At 37.0% G+C, this 26,994-nt stretch overlaps 1 protein-coding gene across 1 annotated transcript; it reads left to right on the plus strand.

Annotated features, from left to right (window-relative positions):
- The first annotated feature begins 2,922 nt into the window (after window positions 1-2,922).
- On the plus strand, window positions 2,923-25,282 carry LOC148107875 (membrane-spanning 4-domains subfamily A member 12-like). The gene is made up of 5 exons (XM_087855210.1): window positions 2,923-2,970; window positions 7,000-7,143; window positions 15,343-15,399; window positions 22,705-22,824; window positions 25,175-25,282. Exons 1-5 carry the CDS (start codon window positions 2,923-2,925, stop codon window positions 25,280-25,282), a joined length of 477 nt encoding a protein of 158 aa, XP_087711336.1.
- Window positions 25,283-26,994: the final 1,712 nt, after the last annotated feature.

Genomic DNA, 26,994 nt, shown 5'->3' on the forward strand with positions numbered 1-26,994 from the left:
TACCATAATTTTGCACTTTCTTTCTTAGATTGCAGAACTCCTCAGGTCCTTTTGTGGCCATGCTTTTCATCTCCTATGCTGAGTCGTATTCATTTCCCTGACCTCCTAACACTGGCATAAAAGTTAGGCACTTGTCTCCTCCATCCATACCTACGTCCAAGGTAGGCACTTGTCTCCTCCATCCATACCTACCTCCAAGGTAAGCTCCATGAGGTTCGGGGACATACATGTATTTTCTTCAGGACTTAGCCCCAATATGTGGAACATACCTGACACAAAGTGTTGCTTAACGAATAATTTACTCAATAAAGTATGCAACATGTAAGACAGCTGACACTTAAAGCCTCAACAAATGTTAGTTCCTGTCCTTGTCATAAGGTTGTCTTTAGTTAAAGCAAAGCGTTTATTCTGGTAAACTGGGACTAGGTATAAACAAGGGAATTTGAGCGGATGACGTTTGATTCATTTATTCATTTCTACTATGTGCCAGAGTGCCCTTACCTGAGTGTTCAGTGATTTGTTTGTTTAAAAAAAAAAAAAGTTTCTAAATGATACCTGGCCTCACGGAGATGGCACTCAAGTTAGGACTCTAACATCTTAGTTGTCGGGAACTGATTACGGCAAATTTTGAGCTTGTATGACCTGATTTTGGTTTTCAGAGTAAATGGTGAATGTGGGAAGTACAGGGAACACAGATTATCTCATTGTGCAGAGAAACAATCTAAAGAACGGGGAAGAGAAATATTCTTCCCAGGCATTCACGTATCTAAAGAAGGAGCGTTAAGGACCACAGCCCAGGTTTGCTGACCAGTACTCTTTCCTCTACGCTGTGTGGAAATTAAAGGTAGAAAGGACTTTTGCTGACGCTGACCCAGCACTAGAGTGGAGAGGAGGGTATTTGTTTGATGGCGAGATCTCTGCCGAGGCAGCCGGGGAAAGCAGGAGCAGCCCAGACCCGTCTTCGGAGCGCCGTGCTAACACGGCCGGGACAGGCTGAGTCTGTGTCAGCCTCCCCTCCGCTCCCCATCTCATGCCAGCCAGTATTGTGGGAGCCCGCGCTCCGCAGAACTGGGACGTCCGCACCGCGCCCCTGGCCGCGCGAGGCTCCTCGCGCTGCGCCGCCCAGCCGCGCTCCCACCGCAACCGCGGCGTTGGAACCGCGCGAGGGGGATGAGGGGCGCCGCTGAAGAAGCCGCGCCCGCTGGGCAAGCGCTGCTGCCGGGCCTCCGGGAGGAGCCCGAGAGGTAGGGCACTGAGGGCACCACTTGTGAGATCCCGCCCCTCTAGCCTTGTGATCCAGGGACCGCGGGGGTCCGGGCTGGTCGGTGAGGACCACTCTGAAGCAGGCGCTGCCAGTGCTGGTTCTTGTGTGAGTTTCAGTGCTGTGCCAGTTTCTCTTTCTTGCTCCCCAACGCAATCCTACAGGGTTTTTTGGCTTGGAATTTTTTTGTTGTTGTTGTTGTTTTGATTTGGTTTTGGGGTTTTGGTTGTTTTGTTTTGTTTTTGCTGCTGAGAAAACAACCTTTGAAAGAATAAATAATACGGGCAAGGCCACGTAGTAACTGGTTAAGGACAAAATTTGAAGTTCCGTTTCTTTCCACTCTACCTTTCTACATTTTCTGAGTTTCAGGCGTCAATAGTCCATCTCAGGGACTCAACTCAAACTGTAAGATTTGCTGGTTTATGTAAATGGAAGGAAAAGTTTGTGAGTGAGAAATTTGAAGACAGGTCTTAGCCTTAAGGTATGGCTATAGATAAGAGGTTGAAGAAAAAAAGAAGAGCCATAAGACATGAGGGATTCTGGAGAGCAGATTCTCAAAGCCATGTGAGGAAAGTTAGGAGACACAGCCATTAAAAAAAATAAAAATAAAAAGACTTGCATTGCAAGAATTGGAAACTATCTCTTACTAGTTCCAGCAAAATGAAGATATAACTATTGTAATATATGAACAGATATGTGTACATAATGTAAGGGCAAGAAGTCAGCTGGTTTTCCAAAAGGAAGGAGAAAATTGAAAGCCATCAGAAACTCAGGAAATTCTGCTCCTTCTCTCTGTCTTCGTGTCTTTGAGTGTCATTTCCATTCATCTCACACTCAAAATGCATCTTCTCTACCATTTTGTCCATTTGGGTGGAGTATGACAAACCATTGCTCCCAAGGTTTTAGATCTTCTCATTAGACCAGCTCAAACAACCCGGGAAAGAGTATGTTATGGACCCAGTCTGAGTTAGATGTTCACCTTACACCCAATCAGGAAAAATTCTCATGGATATTAAATGTCCATTCTAGGGAGGACTGATAGGATTCCAGAAATCTTAAAGGTTATCCACAACTTTAATTATAGATATCTATGAGTTTTAATTGGCTTGCCTATGAACACCTCTCCTACATTTTTGTAGGTCCCTACCTTGTGAAGCCACCTTTCCAAAGTAGAATATATAACACTTTATTTCTCAGCTTCCCTCCCAGCCGATATAGGCATGTGAATGGATTCTGTCAGTTGGGTGCCCCGGCGCCAGAGATAATTTGGAAAGAAATAGCATGGAGTAAGAGAAGAAAGCAGAGCAAACAAAAATCCAATTTCCCAGACCCCATGAATGCAGGGATATGGGTATTTTCTAGAGGGATTGATGGATCGGAGCAGCCACCCCATACAATTTGCTAAAGTCCAATTCAAGGATGGCAAATAATATCAAATAATTATTGGATTTTTTTCAAGATAGCCAACGTGATGGTTTGATGAAAAACATCTCTTAGGAGACTACAAAACAGTGAAAAATTAGCAGCTCTAGAAATAGATTTTCCTCTTGATTTTAAGCATCTTACCCAAGAAAATCATTAATATTAATTTGTCCTCATATTTTCTTACAGAAGAGAAACATATTTATCCTTTCATTTCTCTTCTGTATCTTTAGTGAAAAATGCCAAGACGTCGTCTGTGGATAAGAGAGGAAACAAGATTGTTGGGGGTAAGAACTAAATGCTACTTGAGCAAGTAAATGACTACAGACTAATGAGAAGACTTTAATCACCTCTATTATGACCTTTCCAAATGGAAGAGAGTTAAGAGTTATGTCATACCTGCATTTCCACATGCAGCCTGATCAGATAAGCTGTATATCAGGCTACAGTTAAATAAAGCAGAGCTTATTAATCTATCAACTACATTTAAATAACCCCAACCCATCACAACCTCATCATACTCCCAGAAAATATACTCTGAGTCTGGAAATGGGTAGAAAATCCTTTTGGGTATCTATAAATTATTTTACACTAAGCTAATGATAACACGGTCCCAAATGAGATGGTCAGATTGTTGAAACTATATTCAGAACCTGCAGACATAAGGCTTTGTGGACAGTGATCAAAATGTCATTATGTTCTTGACTTCATCCCCCAGACATGCCACTGTTTTCCCAATCAACTCCCATCAAATGTAGCAGGTTATATCCTTTTGCTTTATCTACCTGTATTGCTGGGTGTTAGAGCCAGATTAGGAACCAACCAACAGGATTAAAGCTTGGTCCAAGGATATTCCCAACATCTCAAGTCTATTATTGCCTTCACTTATTTAAGATCTACCCAATCCCCTGCTAGAATTGAACTAAATTTTACATTAAAGCAAGCAATGAACCCAAAATTTTCTCTCCTCGTTCCCAATATTATGATATTAAAGATTTTGATTCCTAACCCCCTTGCCCACTTATCTGGTCTGGGTATTGAGAAGAAATGAAGTGTGTCTGAGAATAAATAGGTCTGTTACTTACCACATTACCACTCTTCTAATGAGATCTACCATTATCCAAGGGTTCAGGTCTGATTTCATTCCATAAAACATTCCAACTTCCAGTTCTGGACAAGAGGGAGTAGACGCGCTTCTCCCTATTTCTGTCACTAATTACAGCTAAAACTTTGGGCATTAAAAGATGACTCTGAAAGGTACAGAGGAGGCAGAAGAGCTAGAGACCTTGGAATCCAAGGAATGACATGGTGGGTTTTTTTGTGATTTTTGTTTGTTTGTTTGTTTAGTTGGTTTTTGGTTTTTTGCTTTATCCAAAACTGAGTGCTCAAGAAGCCTATAACCAGAAACACTAATAAGCACAGGCTTTAAAAAAAGCCTATCATAGATTGAAGAAAGGGACAGCCTAGAAAAGCAGAAAAGCTTTTAGGCAATAACTGCCCTACTCTAGCCAAAGACACCATAGGAGAAAACTATAGCCCCACCCTTACCTCCATAAACAAAGGCCATTCAGGAACCTAGATTTCCACCATCACCCCATCACCTGACTATAACAAGTCCCCCCTTCTTCAGGGTGGTGTCAGGAGGCAGCTCAGTGGGAGGCTAAGACCCTCATCATCCCTCAGCAGGAATGAGCCCTCTACCCCAGCCTCCCCAATGTCAGTAGAGGCCACATGGGGAAGCAATAATGTGGTGACCCTACCCCAACCAGCCATGGTGATATCAGCGGAAGCTTAGTAGGGAGCCCTAAGGTGCCCCTCTCCCCCACAGTGTCAATAGAGGCAGAATAGGGTATCAGACTCCCACCTAGCAGTAACAAGCCATGCCCCCATGTCCTTGACAACACAGTACAGGAGAAGATTTGCTGAAGCAAAACATTTAAGTGATACGTATTTTAAACTGTAATAAAATACATAAACATAAAATTTACCATCAAACCCATTTTTAAGTGGGCATTAAGTACATGAACACTGTTGGGCAACCATCACTACCGTCCCTCCACAGAACTTTTTTCATCTTGCAAAACTAAAACTCTATAGGTGCTAAACAATAACTCCCCCATTCCCTCTCCCTCTCCATAGCCCCTAGCAGTAACAATTCTACTTTCCTTCTCTATGAATTTGACTGCTCTAGTACCTCAGATTCGTGGAATCATGTAGCACTTGTTCTTTTGTGATTAGCTTATTTCACTTAGTATAATGTCTCCCAGGTTCATCCATGATGTAGTTTATGTCCGAATTTCCTTCCTTTCCAAGGCTGAATAATACTCCATTGTATGTATAACTACACTTTGTTTATCCATTCATCCATCAGTAGACACTTGGCTAATATGAATAATGCTGCTACGAACATAGGTGTTCGAACTCAATATCTCTTTGAGTCCCTGCTTTCAGTTCTTTTATATATATACACCTAGGAATGGAAATGCTGGGTCATATAGCTCTATGTTTAACCTTTGAGAAACTTTCCATAGCAGTAGTAGCATGTTACATCCCCATCAACACTGCACAAAGGGTCCAATTTCTTCACATCCTCTTCAAGGCTTGTATTCTTTTCTGATGACAGCCATCCTAATGGTTAAAACGTGTACCTTACTGTGGTTTTGATTAGCATTTCCCTAATGATTAGTTAGGATGTTGAGCATCTTTTCATGTCCTTGTTGGCCATTTGTGTATCTTCTTTAGAGAAATGTCAAGTCCTTTGCCCATTTCTTCATCGGAGTGTATGTTTTTGTTATTGCTGTTGAGCAGTAGAAGTTTCTTTATATTTTCTGGATATTTACTCCTTGTCAGATATGATTCACAAATTTTTCTACCATTTTGTGGGTTGCTTTTTTACCCGGCTGATTGTGTCCTTTGATGCACAGAAGTTTTAGATTTTGACATACTTCAATTCATTCATTTTTCCAAAAATCATTGCCAAATCCAATGTCATGAAGCATTCTCCTCTATATTTTCTACTAAGAGTTTGTTGTGTCATCCCAGTCTATTGACAGTGATTTTGGGAGGGTAGGAAACATGTTTCTCCCTGAGGCAGACATTATACCAAAGTCTAATTCCTCATTGTGATATTGTACTATAAGTTACGTAAGATGTAACTATTGGGAGAATCCAGGTTCAGGGTGCACAGGACCTCTCTGTATTATTTTTGCAAATTCCTGTGAATTTATAATATTTAAAAATAAAAGTTTTTAAAGATCCTATATCCTTCACTAAACTCAGACTTCAAACAAATTCACTGTATTCTATGAAACTATGTACCACCTATCTACCCCAATGTCCCCTTGTTTCCTTCCCATGCCACAACCTGTCAGAAGTGGCACTAAATGCATAGTTGTGTGTTGCCTGGAAGGCAGAGTACTCTCCAAATGAGAGAAATATCCCCACCAACTAGCCACTTCTTGGCTTGCTTCATGATCACACACCAGAACAGAAGTTTATTGCAAACTTCAAGTTAAAGTTATCCTGTTTAAGAGGATCTATGAGAAAAAAGATGTCAGTGTCCCCAGGCATCATCGAAATATGAGTAAGGCAAGAGATGCTAGTTTCCGAACTACCGTATAACTACTTCAGGTTTTTTTTCAGGCTTAACTCCTGTGTTTGGTTGGTAGGGATGTAGGGAGGGGTGGTCTATTCAGCTGTGCCAGAAGGAAGCATGCCTGAGAAACATCTATATGAAAACCAATACAATGAGTTGTGGCTCTATGTAGTAAGCTTCAAATATTCCTCCTCCTTTGACTCAGAAACTATCACAGCTGGTCTGGCTTCAGTGGGAAGAGATCCTCCTCAAACTCCACACCTGGTAATGGTTCCTAGGGAGAGTTATAAGAAACCAGAAATCCCAAGGGTTCAAATCCCAATTTGGGGAGGATGAGAGAAGGGCAGGTAAGGTCAGAAATACTAAGCCTGGTAGCGTATAGAACATAAGAGGTGTATCTGCAGATATGGATTGTTGGCTGCACAGCGACTGATGAATATTGAGAGAGATCAATTCTTCCAGTGTTCCAGGGCTCATACCATGTGATCTCTTGAACCAAGTAAATAAACAAGCTCCTACTACAGTTTTATGGGGCATGTAAATGGTCGAAAACTGCTCTGAAATGATAACAAAGCCTCCTCATTTGAATTAAATGTTGAGAATCCTAAAATCATGTTAGGTTGTCATCTTCCTTCTCCATCTTTACTTTTCCTTGATGTTTGTTCCTTTCAAAGGTTGGACCAGAATAACAGTAAGTAATTAGTGGTATTCTTTTCTCCAGGCCGTGCAAATAATGACTGGTCTGAATATTCATGGCGTGGGATTGATCTGGACATATTTGTTTCTCTCACAACCTTCTGCATTTGGAAAATCCTATCTTCCCCTCTCAGCAGCAACAGGATACCCATATTGGTCATCTGCATGTGTAAGTGAATAATCTAATCCCTCGTTGTTATTCATTAATTTATTCATCACATTTAATAACTGTTTCTGAACCAAGCAGTGTGTCAGAGATAGAACACAAAAAATTCACAATCCTTATTCTCAATGAATGAGTTCTTATATCTAGTTGAAAAGGAATATATCAGTATGAAAAAAACCTAGATTCTGACCAGTAATATTCTTTTATAATAAGAGTATGTCTTTGATGGGGCGCCTGGGTGGCACAGCGGTTGAGCATCTGCCTCCGGCTCAGGGCGTGATCCCAGCGTTCTGGGATCGAGCCCCACATCAGGCTCTTCTGCTGGGAGCCTGCTTCTTCCTCTCCCACTCCCCCTGCTTGTGTTCCCTCTCTCGCTGGCTGTCTCTATCTCTGTTAAATAAATAAATAAATCTTTAAAAAAAAAAAAAAGAGTATGTCTTTGTTAAAGGAACACTTTTTACATGCTCCTTGGATAAGGGGAATAATAAGAAGATGCACAAGGGGCATTCGGGGAAAATAGAAAATGGTTGATGAATGTTCCACTACCATAGGTCATTTATTTTGCCAGTGGGGCAAGTAAGATGAGAGAGTATAATTGCTAAGGAAATGTAGGACATATAGAATTTATGTAGGGAAAGAAAAATGAAATCTTTTTGTTCTGTTGGTCCAAGAAGAATTTGGCAGAATTGAAAAGAAATCTCTAAAGAAAATTTTATTGTGTCTGACAGTATGATGGATGATGCAACATTGTCCCCACAAAATCCTGAGTGAAAATCTTAATAATAATAACAATAATATACTTGAAAGTTGGCCAGTCAACCAGTACTTACTGAGTACCCACTATGTGTCAGGTCCTGTTCTTGGTGCCTGAAATATATCAGCAAACAAAACAGATCCCAGATTTTAGAGAGCTTTATTCTAGCAGGGGTAGTGTGTTAGAAGATGATAAGGCTATAGAAGTAAAAAATAAAAAGTAGAGTAAGAGGGAATGAAGGTTCTGGGAAAGTAGCAAAAGGATATAGGTTATTGTTTTAAACTGGAGAGCAGAGGTTCTCCTCATTGAAAAAATTACTATTAGTAATCCATTGTTATATAACAAACCATGACAAAACCCAGTGGCACACAACCAAAAGTACAGTTGACCCTTGAATAATGTGGAGGTTAGGAACACTGACCCCCTGTGCATTGGAAATCTGTATACATTATTCAACATAGTACTGGAGACTTCCAGTCTGCCACAGCAACCAGACAAGAAAAAGAAATAAGAGACATTCATATTGGTAAATATGAAGTTAAACTGTCACTATTTGCAGATGACATGATCCTATACATAGAAAGTTTTAGACTCCACCAAAAACTACTAGAAGTAACAAATGAATTCAGTACACTTACAGAATACAAAGTTAATACCCAGAAGTCAATAGCATTTCTATATACTAATAACAAAGTAGCAGAAAGAGAAATGAAGAAAACAACACCATTTACAATTGGACCCCAAAAAAACAACAGGAATAAACTCAACAAAAGAGGTGAAAGACCTGTACTCTGAAAACTTTAAAGCATTGATGAAAGAAATTGAAGACTACACAAACAAATGGAAAGATATACCATGCTCATGGATTGGAAGAATTAAAATTGTCAAGTTGTCTATAGATTTGATGTAATCTAGAGATTCAATTCAATCCCTATCAAAATACCAACAGCATTTTTTACAAAACTAGAAACAAGTAGTACTAATATTTGCATGGGATCACAAAAGACCTTGAAGATCCAAAGCAATCCTGAGAAAGAAAAACAAAGCTGGAGGTATCACAATTCCAGATTTCCAGATGTACTACAAAGCTGTAGTAATCAAAACAGTATGATACTGTTTTGACACATAGATCAATGAAACAGAATGGAGAGCCAAGAAATAAACCCATGATTGTATGGTCAATTAATCTGTGGCAAAGGAGGCAAGAATATACAATGAGGAGAAGACAGTCTGTTTAATAAATGGTGCTGGAAAAACTAGACAGCTACATGTAGAAGAACGAAACTGGACCATTTTTTAAAAATAAACTCAAAATGGATTAAAAGCCTAAATGTGAGACCTGAAACCATAAAAATCCTAGAGGAGAGCACAGGCAGTAATTTCTCTGACATTGGCTATAGCAACATTTTTCTAGATATGTCTTTTAAGGCAAGGGAAACAAAAACAAAAATAAATTATTCAGACTATATGAAAATAAGAAGTTTTTCACAGCAAAGGAAACCATCAACAAAACTAAAAGACAACCTACTGAATGGGAGAAGATATTTGCAAATGATATATCAGATAGGGGTTAATATCCAAAATATATAAAGAACTTACACAACCTAACACCAACAAATAAGCAATTTGATAACAAATTGGGTGGAGGACTTGAATAAAAATTTGCCCGAAGACGCCATACACATGGCCAACAGACACATGAAAAAAATGGTCAACATTACTAATCATCAGGTAAATACAAATCAAAGCCACAATGAGATATCACCTTATAGCTGTTATAATGGCTAAAATAAAGAAGACAGGAAATAACAAGTGTTAACAAGGATGTGGAGAAAAAGGAACCCTTGTGCATTGTTGTTGCATTGTAAATTGGTACAGCCACTGTGGAAAATAATATGGAGGTCCCTCAAAAAATTAAAAATAGAAATACCATATGATCCAATAATTCCACTATTGGGTATTTACCCAAAGAAAGCAAATACACTGATCCAAAAAGATATAAGCACCCCTATGTTTACTGAAGCATTATTTATAATAGCCAAGCTATGGAAGCAACTTAAGTGCCCATCAGTAGATGAATGGATAAGGAAGATGTGGTACACACACACACACACACACACACACACATAGAAATATTATGCAACCATAAAAAGAAATGAAATCGTGCCATATAAGACAACATGGATGGACCTAGAGGGTATAATGCTAAGTGAGATAAGTCAGACTGAGAAAGACAAATACCATATGATTTCACTCATTAGTGGAATCTAAAAAAAAGTGAATAAACAAACAAAAAACAGGCTCAGACCTATAAATACAGGGAACAAACTGATAGCTGCCAGAGGAGAGAGTGCTGGTGGGGGCGGGGAAGGTAGGGTGAAGGGGAGTGGGAGATACGGGCTTCCAGTTATGGGATGAATAAATAATGGGACTAAAAGGCACAGCATAAGGAATATAGTCAGTGACACTGTAGTAGAGATGTATGGTGACAGATGGTAGCTACGACTTGTGGTGAACATAGCATATTGTATAGACTTATCAAATCATTACGTCGTACACCTGAAACTAATGTAACATTGTGTGTCAACTATACTCAAAGAAAATAAAAAAGAAAATATTTTTCTTTTTTTGTATAACTTTTGACTCCCCCAAAACTAAACTACTAATAGCTTACTGTTAACCAGAAGACTTACCAGTAACATAAACAATCAATTAACATGTACTTTGTATATGTATCATATACTGTATTCTTTCAATAGAGTAAGCTAGAGAAAAGAAAATATTAAGAAAATAATAAGGAAGAGAAACTATTTTTACAGTACTGTACTGTACTTATCCAAAAAAATCCACATCTAAGTGGACCTGCACAGTTCAAACCCATCTTGTTCAAGGGTCAACTATATTTATTTTTTTTAAGATTTTTTTTAAAGATTTATTTATTATTTTAGAGAGAGAGAGCACGGAGGGGGGAGAGGCAGAGGGAGGGGGAGTGAGAGAATCTCAAGCAGACTCCTCATGAGTGTGGAGCCCAACACGGGGCTCGATCTCAGGACCCTGAGATCATGACCTGAGCCAAAATCAAGAGTCAGATGCTTAACCAACTGAGCCACCAGGCACCCCAATTGTATCTGTTTCTTGCTCTTGCATCTGTAAGCTGGCAGAAATTCAGGTGATCTAGGCTGGTACCAATCAGGTTTGGCTCAAGCTACAGGCCAAATACGGATCTGTTTCACCTGTATCTCATTCTCCTTAGACTGCTGTCTACTGAAGGCATATTCTTCTCACACTAAAATGAAGGAACACAAGAGGACAAGCCTAATCATATAAGAACATTTCTAGTCCTGGCTCAGCTCATATCTGCTAACACCTCAACCAAAGCAAATAAAATGACCAAGTTGTAAGTTGAGGGACAGAAAACATAGTCCAACCACCATGAGACCATGGCAAGAGTATGGAAATATGTTAACTACCTGGAAGTAAAGAATTGTGGCCAAGAATTCAAAATACCACAGTGATATTTGAGCAAATATTTGAAAAAGTGAGTTTTTGCCAAATGTGAAGAACATTCTAGGACAGGAAACAGCTAGGACAAAGTCTTCAATGACTGATGTGCCTACAATGCTCCTAAAAAAGAGTATGGCCAGGATTACCGAAGCTGAGTGAGAAAGAACAAGAGTAGCAAAAGAAAGGTCAGAAAAATAATGGGGGCCAAATAACAGACTCCAAGAGCCATTGTAAGACTTTGGCTTTTTAGTGTATGTGAAATTGGACTTGCCGTAGTGTTTGATGAGCTGAGTTAAATAATCTGGTTCAAGTTTTAAAAGGATCACTTTGGCTGCTATGTTGAAAAGATAATGAAGGGGGCCAAGGAGACCTTTTAGAAAGCTACTGAAGAAATCCAGATGAGACTCAGACAGGGTTGGTAGTAGTGAGGGTGGTTAAAAATAACATACTTTTAAGAGTTAATTGAATATCCTGATGGATTGGTGTGGAATATAAGAGAAAGAAGTAAAGGGGAATGCTCAAGTTTGGGTTTAAGCTAATGGAAGGAATGGATTGTCATCAACTGATATGGGGAAGACTGTGGGTAGAGCTGGTTTTCAGGGAAGATAATGAGTTTGTTTTGAACGTGTTGAGTTTAAAATATGTACTTAATATTCAACTGGAGATCTTGAGTAGCTTGTTAGATATGGAATCTAGAGTTCAGACAAAAGAGCTAGGCCTCAGATATGAGCTTGGGAGTCACTGGCAGGTAGGTGTTTGAAACCCATAAAACTGGTTGAGATCACCAAGGAAGTGGGTGAAAATAGAGAAGATGACCCAGGACTAGAGTTACACTGTCCAGTACAGCAGCCACGGGGCACGTGTAACTACTGAGCACTCAGAATGGTGCTAAACCACACTGAGAAGTGCTGTAATATAAAATATACACCAGAGTTCAAAAACTTAATATGCATAAAAAGAATGTAAAATATAACATAATTTTGAACGGATTCTATGTTGAAATGATAATATTTTGGATCTGTAGGGTTATATAAAACAAATTATTAAAATAAATTTCACATGTTTATATTTACTTTTTTAATTTTACTTTTATTTCTTGGTATATTTGTGTAAAATTAAACCTGAACATTAAAATTAAAAATGAACATAATCATTTTATTGCAATTTTTTACACTTCTGTAAATCTCCTTATTTTTTTTATTAGTGAGGTATAATTGACATACAGTGTTATATTAGTTTTGTGTGTACAGCATACTGATTTGACAATTCTATACATTACTCAGTGCTCACCATAAGTGTAGTCACCATCTGTCACCATGCGACATCCTTACAGTATTATTGGCTATATTCCCTATGCTGCACTTTTCATCTTTGTGGCTTATTTTATAACTGGAAGTTTGTGCTTTTTAATCCCCTTCATCTATTTTGCCCACCCCCCACCCAACTCTCCTCTGGCAACCACCAGTTTGTTCTCTGTATTAAGAGTCGGTTTGTTTTTTTGCTTGTTTCTTTTTTAGATTCCACATATAAGTATAATCATTTCTATTTTTCATTCTCAGTATGACTTATTTCACTTAGCATAATACCCTCTATATCCATCCATCTTGTCATAAATGGCAAAATTTCATTCTTTTTTATGGCTGAGTAATATTCCAGTGTGTGTGCGTGAGTGGGTGTGTGTGCGTGCACACATGCACACACCAGTGCACACACACATCACTTCTTCTTTATTCACGTATCAATGAATACTCGGGTTGCTTTCATATCTTGGCTATTGTAAATAATGCTGCAGTAAACATAGGGGTGCCTATGTCTTTTTGAATTGGTGTTTTTGTTTTCTATGAGTAAATACTTAGTAGTGGAATTACTGTGTTCTATGATATTTCTAATTTTTATTTTTTTGAGAAACATCCATGCTATTGTCCACAGTGGCTGTACCAATTTACGTTCATACTAACAGTGCACAAAGATTCCCTTTTCCCCACATCTTTGCCAACACTTGCTTATTTCTTTTTACTTTTCTTAGTGTGTACTAGAAAACTTAAAATTACATGTATTCCTTGCATCATATTTCTATTGGGCAGCGCTGGACAAGAGTATTCTGACTGAAGCCAGTGCCATGGTTAGATTGTTTTACTGTCGTCATTCTATGAGTAGTAAGAGATTAGATGTGAGAAAGCTAGGAGGCCACCCTAGTTCACATAACAAAAATGAGAGCCTTTATTCAATTTTAAAAGTACCAAATATGTAAGTTCTAAGTGAAGAGTCAATTGTATTAATATCTCAAATAATATTACAACCATGAAAACGTTAGATCACTACTACTTGCACGGAGTTATTAAAACATTGAATCAAAATTTCAATGAGAGAAAAAACTCTAAGTTTTGCCACTCAGTGGATGATATTCCAAAAGAAAATTGCTGCCAGTGAATCAGATTTGGTACATTAACATCTATATTAATTCTCTTAATTATCTAAGGCTGTTGGAGAGAATGTTTGTGAGTTAGGTGCTATTGTTTGTTACCTTGTTTTTAACTTTTTTAACGTATAAATAAAACATACGCAAAAACCTAAAATCATAATTGTACATCTCAGTTATCGCAAAATTAATATATCAGTGTATCAACACCCAGGTCAAAAAGATTTTTTAGCAAAATTCTAGCATCTCAGAAGTCTCTCTCATGTCCCTTCTTTCTCCCTCCTACCCTAAGCATTAAGCTCACTTCAGATATTATATATTCCTTTTAAGTGTTTTTAAACTTTATATAAGTAGAATCAAATAGTATGTATTATTTTGTATCTGGCTTTTTTGCTCAATTTAGGATTGAGTCCCATCCTTGTTATTGATACAGCTGTCAGACATTCATTATTATTGCTGATTAACATTTCATTATATTACTCTACCATGTTTAAGTAATCTAATGGATGGACATTAAGGTTGCTTCCAGTTTGGAGGACTGTAATACTTCCAAGGACCACTTAAGGAAAGGAATTCTGGAAAATATAGTTCTGAGCCTTAGGTGCAAGCTAGTAGGACCAAGCTGGCTATAAATAATTCAGCAAATTCTTCTATATGTAACTATTACAACAACAACACAGTAACACAGAAAGATATAAAATACAAATCCCCATCTTACCAATGAAAAGAGCAAAACTAATGATAGGGTGGGTAATTCCTACTGAGTCACATAGACAGCAAAGTGCAAAGAATTCAAATTCAGATCCTCCAGACCCCAAAAGGCTACATAGTATTGACATGTTAGTGGCCCCATTTTTCTGGGGAAAGCACATTCCTTCCCTTTACTACTAACTGAATAGTTAATTTTTTAAATCTGTGGGAAGTTTCCATGCATGCATAAAGTTGCATCAATGAAAAAAATAAATTTCTGATACCCCTGTCATGTTTCTAACAAGTTTTAGGAAATGATGGAAGGTTTCAGAACAAGCAACTCATGGAAGACATTATGTGATCTTACATTTAAATATGTAGAATGAAACTTAAATATTTTCTGAATTATATTTTCCATTACTAAAATGTTTTAAACATTGTATTAAAAGTACTTGCATGTGAAATCACCAAGATATAACATCGTCTATTAGTAAATTCATTAACTGGATATATTTTCTTGTAATTCACCTTATGGGATCAATAAATTATTACTGACAAAGATCTAAGTAAAATTTGACACTCCTTTTGCCCTCTGAAGTCAACTTGAGGTGCCCCTACTTCCATTTCCAATGCATGTGTTACATTACTGAACAGAGACTTCGTGCCTTCCCCATCTCTACTATAGAACCTTTGAATTATTTTTTGAATGATTTTCACAATGGTCCCACTAAAGAATTAAGATGTTATTCTTCATGTTATAGCATTCCAGAATTCTCTTACTCTTTATATATAAACTTAATGACTGGGTATTAATAAACATGATTTTTGTTTCCAGTTTATCTTCTCAGGAATCTTTGCAATAATAGTAGAGAGGAGGCGTTCAACGTTCTTGGTAAGTCAGAATGTTTGTAGTAACTCTAGAGATAACAGTTTTATTTGCCAAAAGAAAGAGGGTCAGTAAGGAGGTAACATTGTCTCTGAGTCACTTGAAAAAGAACAAAGCTCGAGGCATCACACCTCCTGATATCAAACTATACTTGAAAACTATAGTAATCGAAACTGTATGGTACTGGCATAAAATAGACACAGACCCATGGAACAGAATCGAGAATTAATCACTGCATTTACAGTCACCCAATATTCAACAAGCGACTCAAGAATACCCAATCGGGAAAGGGTATCTTTCCAACGAATGGTGCTAGGAAAACCAGATACACAACATGCAGAACAATAAAATTGGATCGCCATCTTATACCACTGTTACTTATTTTAAAAACACACTTTAAATAAAGACAGACAGGTCTAAGAAGAAGTTGGAAAAAAGATATTTCTTGTGAATACCAACCAAAAGAAGACTATATTAATATTATACAGAGTAGGCTTTAAAGCAAAAATTATCAAAGATTTTTATTAGAAAGGGACATTGCAAATAATAAAAGGTTTAGTTCAACATAATGTATAATAATCCTAAATATCTATTCATGTATTAATGTAGCTTCAACATAAGACAATAAAAATTGACACAATTAAAAAGAAAAAGAAATGTACAATCATGTTTGGAAATGTTATGCAAGTTTCTACCAGAGAATAGAAAAAAGAAGGTAATACCTTCAAACCAGAGAATAGAAAAAAAGAAGGTAATACCTCCAAACCCATTATGAGGATAGTATATCATTGATCCTAAAACTCTACCAGGATCTTATGAGAAAAGAAAATTACAGACCAAAATCTCTCATGACCATAGATGTAAAAATCTTTAAATATAGATATAAAATAAAATATAGACTATTGTGAAAAATACAAAGAATGATACATCATGTCTAATTCCAGAAATGCAAAGTTAGATTAACATTTGAAAATAAATCAATGTGGGGGCACCTGGGTGGCTCATTCAGCTAAATATCTGACTCTTGGTTTTGGCTCAGGTCATGATCTCAAGGTTGTGAGATTGAGCCCTGTGTTGGGCTCTGCGCTAGGTGTGGAGACTGCTTAAGATTCTCCCTCTCTCTCTGCCTCTCTCCCCCTCTCTCCCTCTTGGAAGAGAGAAAGGAAGGAAGGAAGGAAGGAAGGAAGGAAGGAAGGAAGGAAGGAAGGAAGGAAGGGCAAGACCAATGTGATCCACCACATTAAAAACATAAAAACTAAATGATCAACTCAATGAATGCAAAAAATGATAAAATCAATAAAAGAACCCTATCAAAAGAGAGAGGGAGAAATAACATCATGCTTAATGGTGAAAATTTTAACATTTCCTCTAATATTTTGCTACCTTTTTGCAAGAGAAGCATATAAGCTATCATCATGTTTCTTCAGTATTTTATTTAAGGTGTCCTATCCATTGCTGTAAGTCAAAGAAAAAGGATATATATTATATAAAGATTGGAAAGAAGAAAAAATATTTTTAGGTGACAAACTTCAAGAAATAGTGAATTTTATGAATATTTTTCAACATATAAAATCCGAATCAGTTATCTTTCTATATGCTTGCAGAAACTAATGGATAAACTAATGTTAAAATACCATTTACATTAATATTAAAATTGTTAAGACTCCTAGAAACAAATATACCAAAATATATGCAAGACATATCTTCTGAAAAAGACACAAGAAAACAATATAATGGGATTTTTAAAGCACTGGGAAAAAACTGTCAACTAGAATTCCATATCCACTGAAAATATCCTTCAATATCAATGGTAAAATAAATTCCTTTTCATATAAACAAAAGCTGAATAAAATTTCTATTATCAGATCTACACTACCAAAGAAAGCTAAAGTTCTTCAGGGTGAAGGGAAATGATAACATATTTGGAAATCTGGACACACAAGAAAAAATAAAGAATACCAGAAATGATAAATACATGGTCTGTTTGTCCACTATTGCTGCTGCAATAAGTTACCATAAGCTTATTGGCTTAAAACGATATAAGTGTATTATCTTACAGTTTTGGAGATCAAAAATCTCGAAATCAAGATGTTGACAGAACTACTTTCCTCCAGAATCTATTGAGAAGATTTTGTTCCTTGCCTTTTTTGGCTCCTGGAGGCTGCCACATTCCTTGGCTGGAACCATACCATTCTAATCTCCTCTCCTCTGCTTCCATAAACACATTGTCTTTTCTTTACTATCCTCTCTCCTCCCTCTTACTAAGGGACCCTTGTGATTACATTAGGCCAAACCAGATATTTCAGAATAATCTCCCCATCTCAAGATCTTTAACTTAATTGCAGATTCCCTTTTGCCACATATTTCCATATTCACAGTTTCTGGGTATCTATGATGGAACCATTTTTTAGCCTACCACATATGGGCAAAGGTAAAATATTGTGGTTTTTATTTCTTAGTATCTTTACTCACTACTAAAAGCAAGAAATTTACCCCTGAATAGCCAAAGGCAATCTTGAGAAAGAAGAACAAAGCTGGAGGCATTGTGATCTTTAATTTCAAACTATATTACAAAGTTATAGTAATCAAAACAGCATGATAATGGCATAAAAATAGACACATCAATCAATGGAACAGAATATACTGCCCAGAAATAAAGCCAGACATATATGGTCAGCTATTTTATGACAAAGAAGCCAAGAATATAAAATGGGAAAAGGACAGACTCTTTAATAAATGACATTAAGAAAACTGGACAGCCATATGCAAAGAAATGAAACTAGACTACTATCTTAACACCGTACAAAAAATTAATTCAGGGGCGCCTGGGTGGCGCAGTCATTAAGCGTCTGCCTTCGGCTCAGGGCGTGATCCTGGCGTTCTGGTATCAAGCCCCACATCAGGCTCCTCTGCTAGGAGCCTGCTTCTTCCTCTCCCACTCCCCCTGCTTGTCTTCCCTCTCTCGCTGGCTGTCTCTCTCTGTCAAATAAATAAATAAAATCTTAAAAAAAAATAATTCAAAATGGATTAAAGACTTGAATATAAGACCCAAAAACATAAAACTTCTAGAAGGAAACATAGGCCATAAGCTCCTTGACATTGGTCTTGGCGGTGCTCTTTTAAACTGTACATAGAGGGGCGCCTGGGTGGCACAGCGGTTAAGCGTCTGCCTTGGGCTCAGGGCGTGATCCTGGCGTTCTGGGATCGAGCCCCACGTCAGGCTCCTCCGCTATGAGCCTGCTTCTTCCTCTCCCACTCCCCCTGCTTGTGTTCCCTCTCTCGCTGGCTGTCTCTGTCTCTGTCAAATAAATAAATAAAATCTTTAAAAAAAAAAATAAACTGTACATAGAATATTCATCAAGATACAGCATACACTGAACCAGAAAAAAAAGTAACAAATTTCACAAGATTGAATGAAATATTATAGAATAGGTTTACTAGTCTTACTATAGACAACCCGCTGAATGGAAATAGAAATAACTTCAGAGGAAATAGAATTAAATTAAAAATCAATTATTACATGTCCAAGAAATAATCCAAATATTTGGCAATTATACAACACATTTAATGAATAGCCCATGGATAAAAAGAAATCACAAAAGTTAGAAAATATTTTGAACTGAATGATGGAAACACTACATATCAATATTTTTGAGATAAATAAAGCAATGCTTGAAGGAAATTTACCACATTGAAAGTATATATTAGAGGGGCTCCTGGGTGGCATGGTCAGTTGAGCGTCCAATTCTTGGCTTCAGCCCAGGTCATGATCTCATGGTGGTGAGATTGAGCCCTGTGTTGGGCTCTGTGCTCAGGGCAGAGTCTGCTTAGGACTCTCTCCCTCTCCCTTTGCCCCCAGCCCCCGCACACATGTGCACACATGCTCTCTCTCTCTCTCTCTCTCTCTAAAATGCATGGATGAATCTTTAAAAAATAAATAAATAAAAGTATATATTAGAAAAGATGAAGGGCTTAAAATCCAGTTATCTAAATTTCCAACTTAAAAAGCTAGAATAGAATGTGCATATTTAAAACAAAGTAAATAGCAAGTAAGAAACAATAAAGAGCAGATGTCGATAAAATAGAAAATAGATAAGCAATAAAGAAACTAGCAAAGCTGAAAATTTATTCTTTGAAAATATTAATAAAATTGATAAACCTCTGATAAGACTGATCAAGAAAACAATCAAATACAAATTACTGTATCAGGAATGAAAATGAAATATCACTACAGATACTAAAGATGGTAAGAAATAACAAGGAAATGCTACAAATGACACTATATTAAGAAATTGTGAAAGATTCAACTTACCAAAACAGAAACAAGAAGTAATGGAAAACATAATAATCTCTGCACTTGTTAAAGGAATTGTATTAATCATTAAAAATCTTTCCATGAAGAAAATTCTAGACACACATGTTAAATAATACATTTACCAAGGATTTAATAAACAAATGATATCACATGGTACACAAAATATGTCAGAAAACAAAGAAGAAGGAATATCCCCAACTGATTTTTTGGAGTCCAGCATAATCCCGACACCAAAAATTAGCAAGAACCTTACTTAAAAGAAAAAAAAAATAGGAGATCACTATCCGTAATGAATGCTGATGTCAAAATGCTTAAAATATCATAAATCATGTTCAGTTGTATATTTTTAAAAGCATAATGGAGTGGAAATTATTCCAGGAATGCAAGCTTAGCTCAACATTCAGAAAACAACCCATGTGATTCAATATATTAGGGTAATTAAAGAGACAAAGGAAAATCATTTGAAATATTTGGGTGTGTTTGGGTTTTTTTTAGGGACACCTGGGTGACACAGTCGGTTAAGCGTCTGACTCTTAGTGTTGGCTCAGGTGGTGATCTTGGGGTCGTGGGATCGAGCCCTGCATTGGGCTCCAAGCTGGGCATGGAGCCTGCTTGGGATTCTCTCTACCTCTTCCTCTACCCCTCCCCCGCTCTCTCTCTCTCCCTCTCTCTCAAATAAATAAATAAACCTTTTAAAAAAATGTTTTTGAAAAGCTCTTATTGAACTATTAATAGAAGAGAACATCTTCAAACTGCTATAGGGCACCTACAAACAACAACAACAACAACTATAGCTAGTATTATACTTAATGGTGAAAGACTAAATGGTTTCCTTTTGGATCAGAAGTGTTGCAAGAAATTACCATTTCACCAAATTTGTTTAATATTGTGCAGGAGGTTTTTGTTTTTCTTTTTTTAAGAATTTTTTTTTATTTATTTGTCAGAGAGAGAGAGAGAGCTATTGTGCAGGAGTTCTTGTCCAGTCCAATAAGTCAAGAACTAAAAGGCATAAGGTTTAAAAAGTTAACAGTAATACCTGCTTTAATCATAGACGCCCTTATACATCCTAAGATCTCTATGAAAAAAAATTCAACTAATAAGAATTTATCAACATTGAGGAATACAAACTCATATAAAAAATTCATTGCATTTCTATGTATTGGAGATGAAATCTGTAGAAACACCTTTACAATCACACTCAAAAATAAAACACTTAGAAGTTATTTTCCCTAAGCATTAATGAAATATTGTTAAGACCTCTACATAGAGAACAGCAAAACATTGCAGAGAGAAACTGAACAGTATCTAAATAAATGGGTATGTTCATGGATGGAAAGACAAACATTTTTAAGATGTCAGTTTTTCCTCAAATCATTTTATAGACTCAATGTAATCCCAATCAAAACTTTAAAAGGATTTTTTTCTCAGTATTGATAAGCTGATTTCAAAATCTATATGGAAATAGCCAAAATCCTGGGAAGAAAGTATAAAACTAATACTACTTGATTTTAAGACTTATATAGCTACCACAATCAAGACAATATTACTGCATGTATGTGTGCACGTGTGTATTTAATCCAGCTTGTACACAGGGATATATATATATATATATATACACACACACACTGGAATATATAAATATGTATATACATGTACATACATCTACAAAGGTTAACAAGATCAAATGTTTCAATTTTCTACTCCTAGTTTTTGTCCACTTGTTTTATCAATTACTTAGACATGTCAAAATCTATTATGATTGTGGATTTTTCTATTTCTCCTTTTAATTCTTCAATTTTTGCCTGTAAAACCCCATGCTGCACAGAACACCTGTTCCATGTGGCCTTATCAATGCATTTCCTCAATAAGGGTGGCTCCTTTTCTATATAATATTATGGTGTCATAACCATTTGTTCATCTAATTAAAAATTCATAAAATATTTCACTTTAAAGATGAAATTACATTTACATACTACAATTTACTAACCAATAATGTTAGGTGTTTAGGTGGTAAAAATGAGTTAATAAACATTTTATTTTAATGTGATTATTTCTCTTTAAGGGAGATTTATTCCAAAAGAATAAATTAAGATCACTGTACAACAATGAATAGCATATAGACAAACATATGATTTATCCAGTGAAATAGGTTTCAGAATCCAGTTTAAGTTTTCTTATTAATTATCTAATTTATATAAGATAGAAAGAATTCTACTGGTGCAAATGAGAACAAGGAAATAAGTAAAAGAGAAGGATGTCCCCCAAAGCAGTATCATAGGGCTTATCACCTCTCTGCCCTAATATATGGACAAGGTGTAATTATGCAGCAACATTACATATATATGTATTGTCCCGAGTACGTAGCCTGACAGGAGTGTGGCCTAAACACAGAGTAGGCACCTTCAGTGATGTCATTCCCCACTATCTTCAAGATAAAATCCTAAATATCTATCTAGATAGCACCTATCTCTCCAACAAAATTCCCTGTGACTCACCTTCTTGCACTGTCAAATGAACCATGGCAAACTCCTGGAATATTGGGTCTCTGGTAACCTGACCCTGTATGGCGCTATGAATTTGCCTATATTGTTAGCATTTTTGTTTGTTTGTTGTGTTAGCATGTTTTTACATTCTAGTCATATTTAATATGCACTCGCTAGTCTTCCCCAATAGTCTTCCTTGAGTGCAGAGACCACTTCTTTTCTCTCTCTTTATCTAGTAAGACAGGCAATAGGTCGCATGCTACAGAACTAACATTCAATAATTATTTGTCAGCGAAGGAATAAATATAAGCATGCTACATCAAAAGTTTTATTTTTTCCAAGATTGTTCAGTTCTATTGGGATCCTGACAAATCTGCAGTTCTGACAGTCCTTTTAATGACCTTACTATTCAGAAAAGATCAGAATGTATGTAAATCTTCTACTTAAATATACTTGACAGTGGTGTATATGGATAACTTCCAGTGACCCGGTGACTTTTGTTATCTATTTTAGTTATCCTATACCATAATAGTGAACATTCTGAGCGCCTGCATTGCCGTGCTCGGTCTGCTTTTACTATCACTTGAGTTTATCATATATACTTTGAGTACACGAACTCCTATTTGGCCAGAGGTAAGTACCAGGTTTCTACGAAAATCTCATCACAAATTTAGAATTACGTTTAAATTCTTTGGTGAGTAATCAAAGTATTTAAGTATTATGTAAGCTATGACAGTGACCTTTACCATTAGTTTACTCTGGTGTATGTACATACTTACAAATGTGGTTCAAACTACAGGTTACATTTCTAAACCTAGGATCACCCAAATCCTCAAGTAAGCAAATGGACTGTACTATAAATATTAATAGATATATTTTCAGTGATCTAGCATTATATTCAATTCTGGTCCCACCTGGTATCCAAGATATTTTTACAAAAGGCAGCTTAGTTCTTTCGTGGTACCTGCATCTCTGAGGTCAGTTTTCCTAGGCCTTAAATGATCAAGTTTATTATAGCGAGATTTGATTTTCAAAGAAGGAAATAACAACCTTATGTACTTGTGAGGCCCAGGAACTTATGTTCATCAGGGATGTAATCATCAGACAGAATAAATCTGTACTCTATAGAAGTATGTAATTTGGAATGTATGTATATTCAGTTCTGTATGCACATGACTATACGGACATTTTTTAAATGCCTGCTTTGTGTCTGTCAGTCTGCCTGTCTATGGGAATCTGTTTAAGTGTGTCCGTGCTTGTGTTTCAGTATCTGTGTGTATTTCTGTGTTTCTGTCCATGTGGGACTGTGGATATCTGTGCACTTAACTATATAGGTTTGTTCATGTGGAGGGGAGAAGAAGCTAGGAGGTCAAGGAGATGAGATGAGAATCAGTGCTGAGCAAGTCGGGTAGAAATTAAAACCATAAATTCTAAAGCCTTTTCTGTGGATTCCTGTCTTTCTGTTCTATCCTACCCAGAGCTTGACAGAGGTCAAAAGAGCTGGGCCTTTGACCAAGACCTAGAAACCAACTTTCTTTCTCAGTTTCTAATTGAGCCCATTGGATGTTGCCTCTTTTTAAATTCTTAGCCTAATACAGCAAGCTCTCCTTACTTCGACATCCCAAACTCTTGGTTAATCAGCTTGTTCCAAAGTATATGTTGTTTTGCATTTTGCTGATTTTTCTTATTTCTACATAGCTTTGAAAGTGATTTTATACCAAGTGGGATTATAAACTTCCTCAAGGAATTATTTGTGTCTCTGAATCAATTAAAGAAATAAGCTAAGAAACGTTAAGCTACTTGCTCAGGGTTTAGAGCTATTTATTTGCAGAACATTCATTCTAATAAAAAATGGTCTAAATTTCAAGTTACTTCACCACACAAAATTGAGCTCTAGCAGAAATCAGTTAAATGACACATCAAAGAGCCATCTTACTGCTGCAGGAAATGCTTATATTTTAGGACACATATCCTGAAGGATACCTTAAAGTAAAATCTTAAATAAATATAAACCTCCAGATATTGCTTAAGATTATATTTGCATAACAAGAATGTCTCATTTTACTGGATTGGAGTGTAATTATAATCTTGATTCTTTCGTTTTTCCAATTCATCTCTTGAACCACCAATGTTCATATTAGCAAGAAATCCAAGATCTTCCTCCTGAGGTCCCTTTCCTGTTGACCCTCTCGAGTTATTCAAGAACACTGAGAACCAAAGATTCTGTATGGACTCCAGACTTCTAGTTGATAGAATCTCAGAGCATCTCAGTAGTCTATCAGCATACCCATAATTTCACTGCCATGGCTTCGGTTAGTATTAAATGGTATCAGGATTGAAAACTGGCCCCAGTAGCCCATGGTGGCCTTGTCACAAAAGTGCTTTGTGTGCTTCAGACTTCCAGTATTCTGTCCTGCAGATATCCAACTATCCTGCAAGGATATAGGTCTATTGGTCCTTATAGTCAGGGGCACAATCCCAGGAGGAAACCACCTCCCCACAGGACGCATAAGCCCTTCTGCTGAGTCTGGGTCACAAACCCAAATCTTTTTTTCCTCCACTGTAAGTTCCTCTATAGGGCACTTTCCCACAAGAGGCCTAATTCTGAACATCTCTCTGTTAAATAAGTTCTGTCGCACTCAACCTCAAAAGTGTCCCGGTTCCATCTTCTCCAGAGGCTCATTGGCCTCAGTGAAAATGCGCTGACCTTATCCACAACAGCACACAGGAAAACACAATCGATGATTCTCCTTAGCCATTTGGCAGAAATTTGTCAACTTATACTCATCCTCAATAATGACCAGTTATCATTGTGACCAAGAAAACTACATATAAATACCCATGGCTTTAGGGGATGGGGATATATTGGGTAGTTTTTCTCTTTTATTTTTCATCTTCTTGCTATTGTACAATTCCTTTATTATTTCTAACATGTTAATATATAAAGATCTGTAAGAATTGTATATTTTATTTTTGGAAACAGAGAAATGGTAAAATTCTTTCAGAATATCTGTTCCTATTCACCTTCCTCGAGTTGTTTTTGACGTGTACAGTGACCCACTGGGGATACAAAGCAAAATATCACACATAATAAAGATGTGGTGAGTATCTCGTTTCTTCCTTGGTGAATTAGAAGATATTGGCTTCTGTTATGAACCCTGTTTGAAGAACTGAACTAAGGTTTTGATAAGAATTTAGTGTCCTCTCTAAGCTGTGTTATAGGTAGCTGAAAACACTCTGCACTCCTGTGTACTACACGGGTTTCTCTATAATTGAGGACAAATAATTTGCCCTAGCCAAAGGTGTGTCATATTACATATTTTTTATGTTCACACCTTGTGAGAGAATAGGATTAGAAGATATGTGATTTGCTGGCTTGAGTCTGTTTAGTCTGACAAACATTTCCACTGGAAACAAAAACAAGCTTTGTGGAGGCTGTGACCAGGTGCAGGGATTTGGGATGCTTAAGTCTCACAATTTTCAAAGTTTGAGAGAACATGTTGCGTATCCAAGTGCAGAACCTTTAATGTTTTCAGAAACCATGATTTTGAAGTAACTGAGAAGTTGCAAAAGATGGTAAAAACGCCATTTTTAGTAAGAGCCATTCTTCTACTTCCTCCACATTGGCTACTTCAGGGCTAAAGACAAACTTTATCTCCAACTGACCTCAACATCACTGTATCTGAGAACTTTAGTAAAAGATATATCTGCCCTTTCCTCCCCAGTGCCCATAGCAAAGGCCCAGGCTTAAGGATCAATGCAATTATAAGAACAATTCAGAAGGAGCACAAAGTTAATGTGGAGGAGAGAGTGGTTTGTCCCTAAATTCTAGACCAGATACATAGGGAGATTTAGGAAATGACAAGTAAGAATCAGAATGCCCAGGACCTGGGGGTCTTAGAGCAGATGTAGGAAAAACATATCAGAGAGAAAAGAGGGAAGGAGATCCTTACAGCTCCTGTTTTCAAATATTCCTGGTTCTAAAACTTCATAGGTACTTGAATGAGGCCATTAATACCCAGATAATATCACCCCACTTCAATCATCTGCTAAGGATAGGCATTTGAAACAATCATACTAAAGTACAAATGACTGATATCAAGTCAACCATTGCTCTTATAGGAGTATGGAAATACAAATTGCCCAAATATGTGAAAAAAGTGGAAAAAGCCCAAGGAGACCTTTGATCAAAGCTATGAGGTGAGGAAGAATGATATGGGTAAATCCCAGCTTTGAAAGCGATACCCAAGACTATTGGCTTTTATTCCTAGTGAAAGTGTCATGTGTGGAATGTATGATGATGGAAATTATAGAACACCAGAATGTGGGAAAACTTTCTCAAGCAACGTGTTTCTTAGGATATCAAAAACTAGCAATGGGGAGGGAAACTTTACAGAAAATTTATTGAAAGGCAATCAGCGACCCAGATGTCAGGCTTCCGATACCCTAATTGCTATGGAATGACATCTTACTCACATATTCTCAAGAGGAACTGCCTTTTGCAGTACAAATGGAGATGTAGCCTCTGAGTATCGAGAGAGTGGAAAATCTAAAGGGAAAAATTTTTGCTGATAATCCCATTGCTATGCCTAATAGTTTTATCAGATTAATTCAAAATAGAGATTATTTCAGCAAAGCAATCTGCAGATTAAGATGGTAAACTAAACGAGGCATATTTATGGAATGGTAAGTAAATTAATGGAACACAATCTTTGTGGGGGTCAGTTGTGGGAAATGGGAGTCAAGAAAGTGGATTAAGTCTAAATTATTGCCGAAATGAATGTTGTGCTATAATATCAAACT

The sequence above is a fragment of the Ursus americanus genome, chromosome 24, assembly GCF_024610735.1.
Source record: "Ursus americanus isolate L20-20 chromosome 24, mUrsAme1.1.p, whole genome shotgun sequence".
In the NCBI taxonomy this organism is placed as follows: domain Eukaryota; kingdom Metazoa; phylum Chordata; class Mammalia; order Carnivora; family Ursidae; genus Ursus; species Ursus americanus.

Excerpts from the sequence above, each read along its gene's own strand:
- LOC148107875 (XM_087855210.1), top strand. The coding sequence starts at position 2,923 with ATGCCAAGACGTCGTCTGTGGATAAGAGAGGAAACAAGATTGTTGGGG. Across the intron at positions 7,144-15,342 it reads CATATTGGTCATCTGCATGT|TTTATCTTCTCAGGAATCTT; the intron begins GTAAGTGAATAA and ends TTTTGTTTCCAG. Across the intron at positions 15,400-22,704 it reads GGAGGCGTTCAACGTTCTTG|TTATCCTATACCATAATAGT; the intron begins GTAAGTCAGAAT and ends TATCTATTTTAG.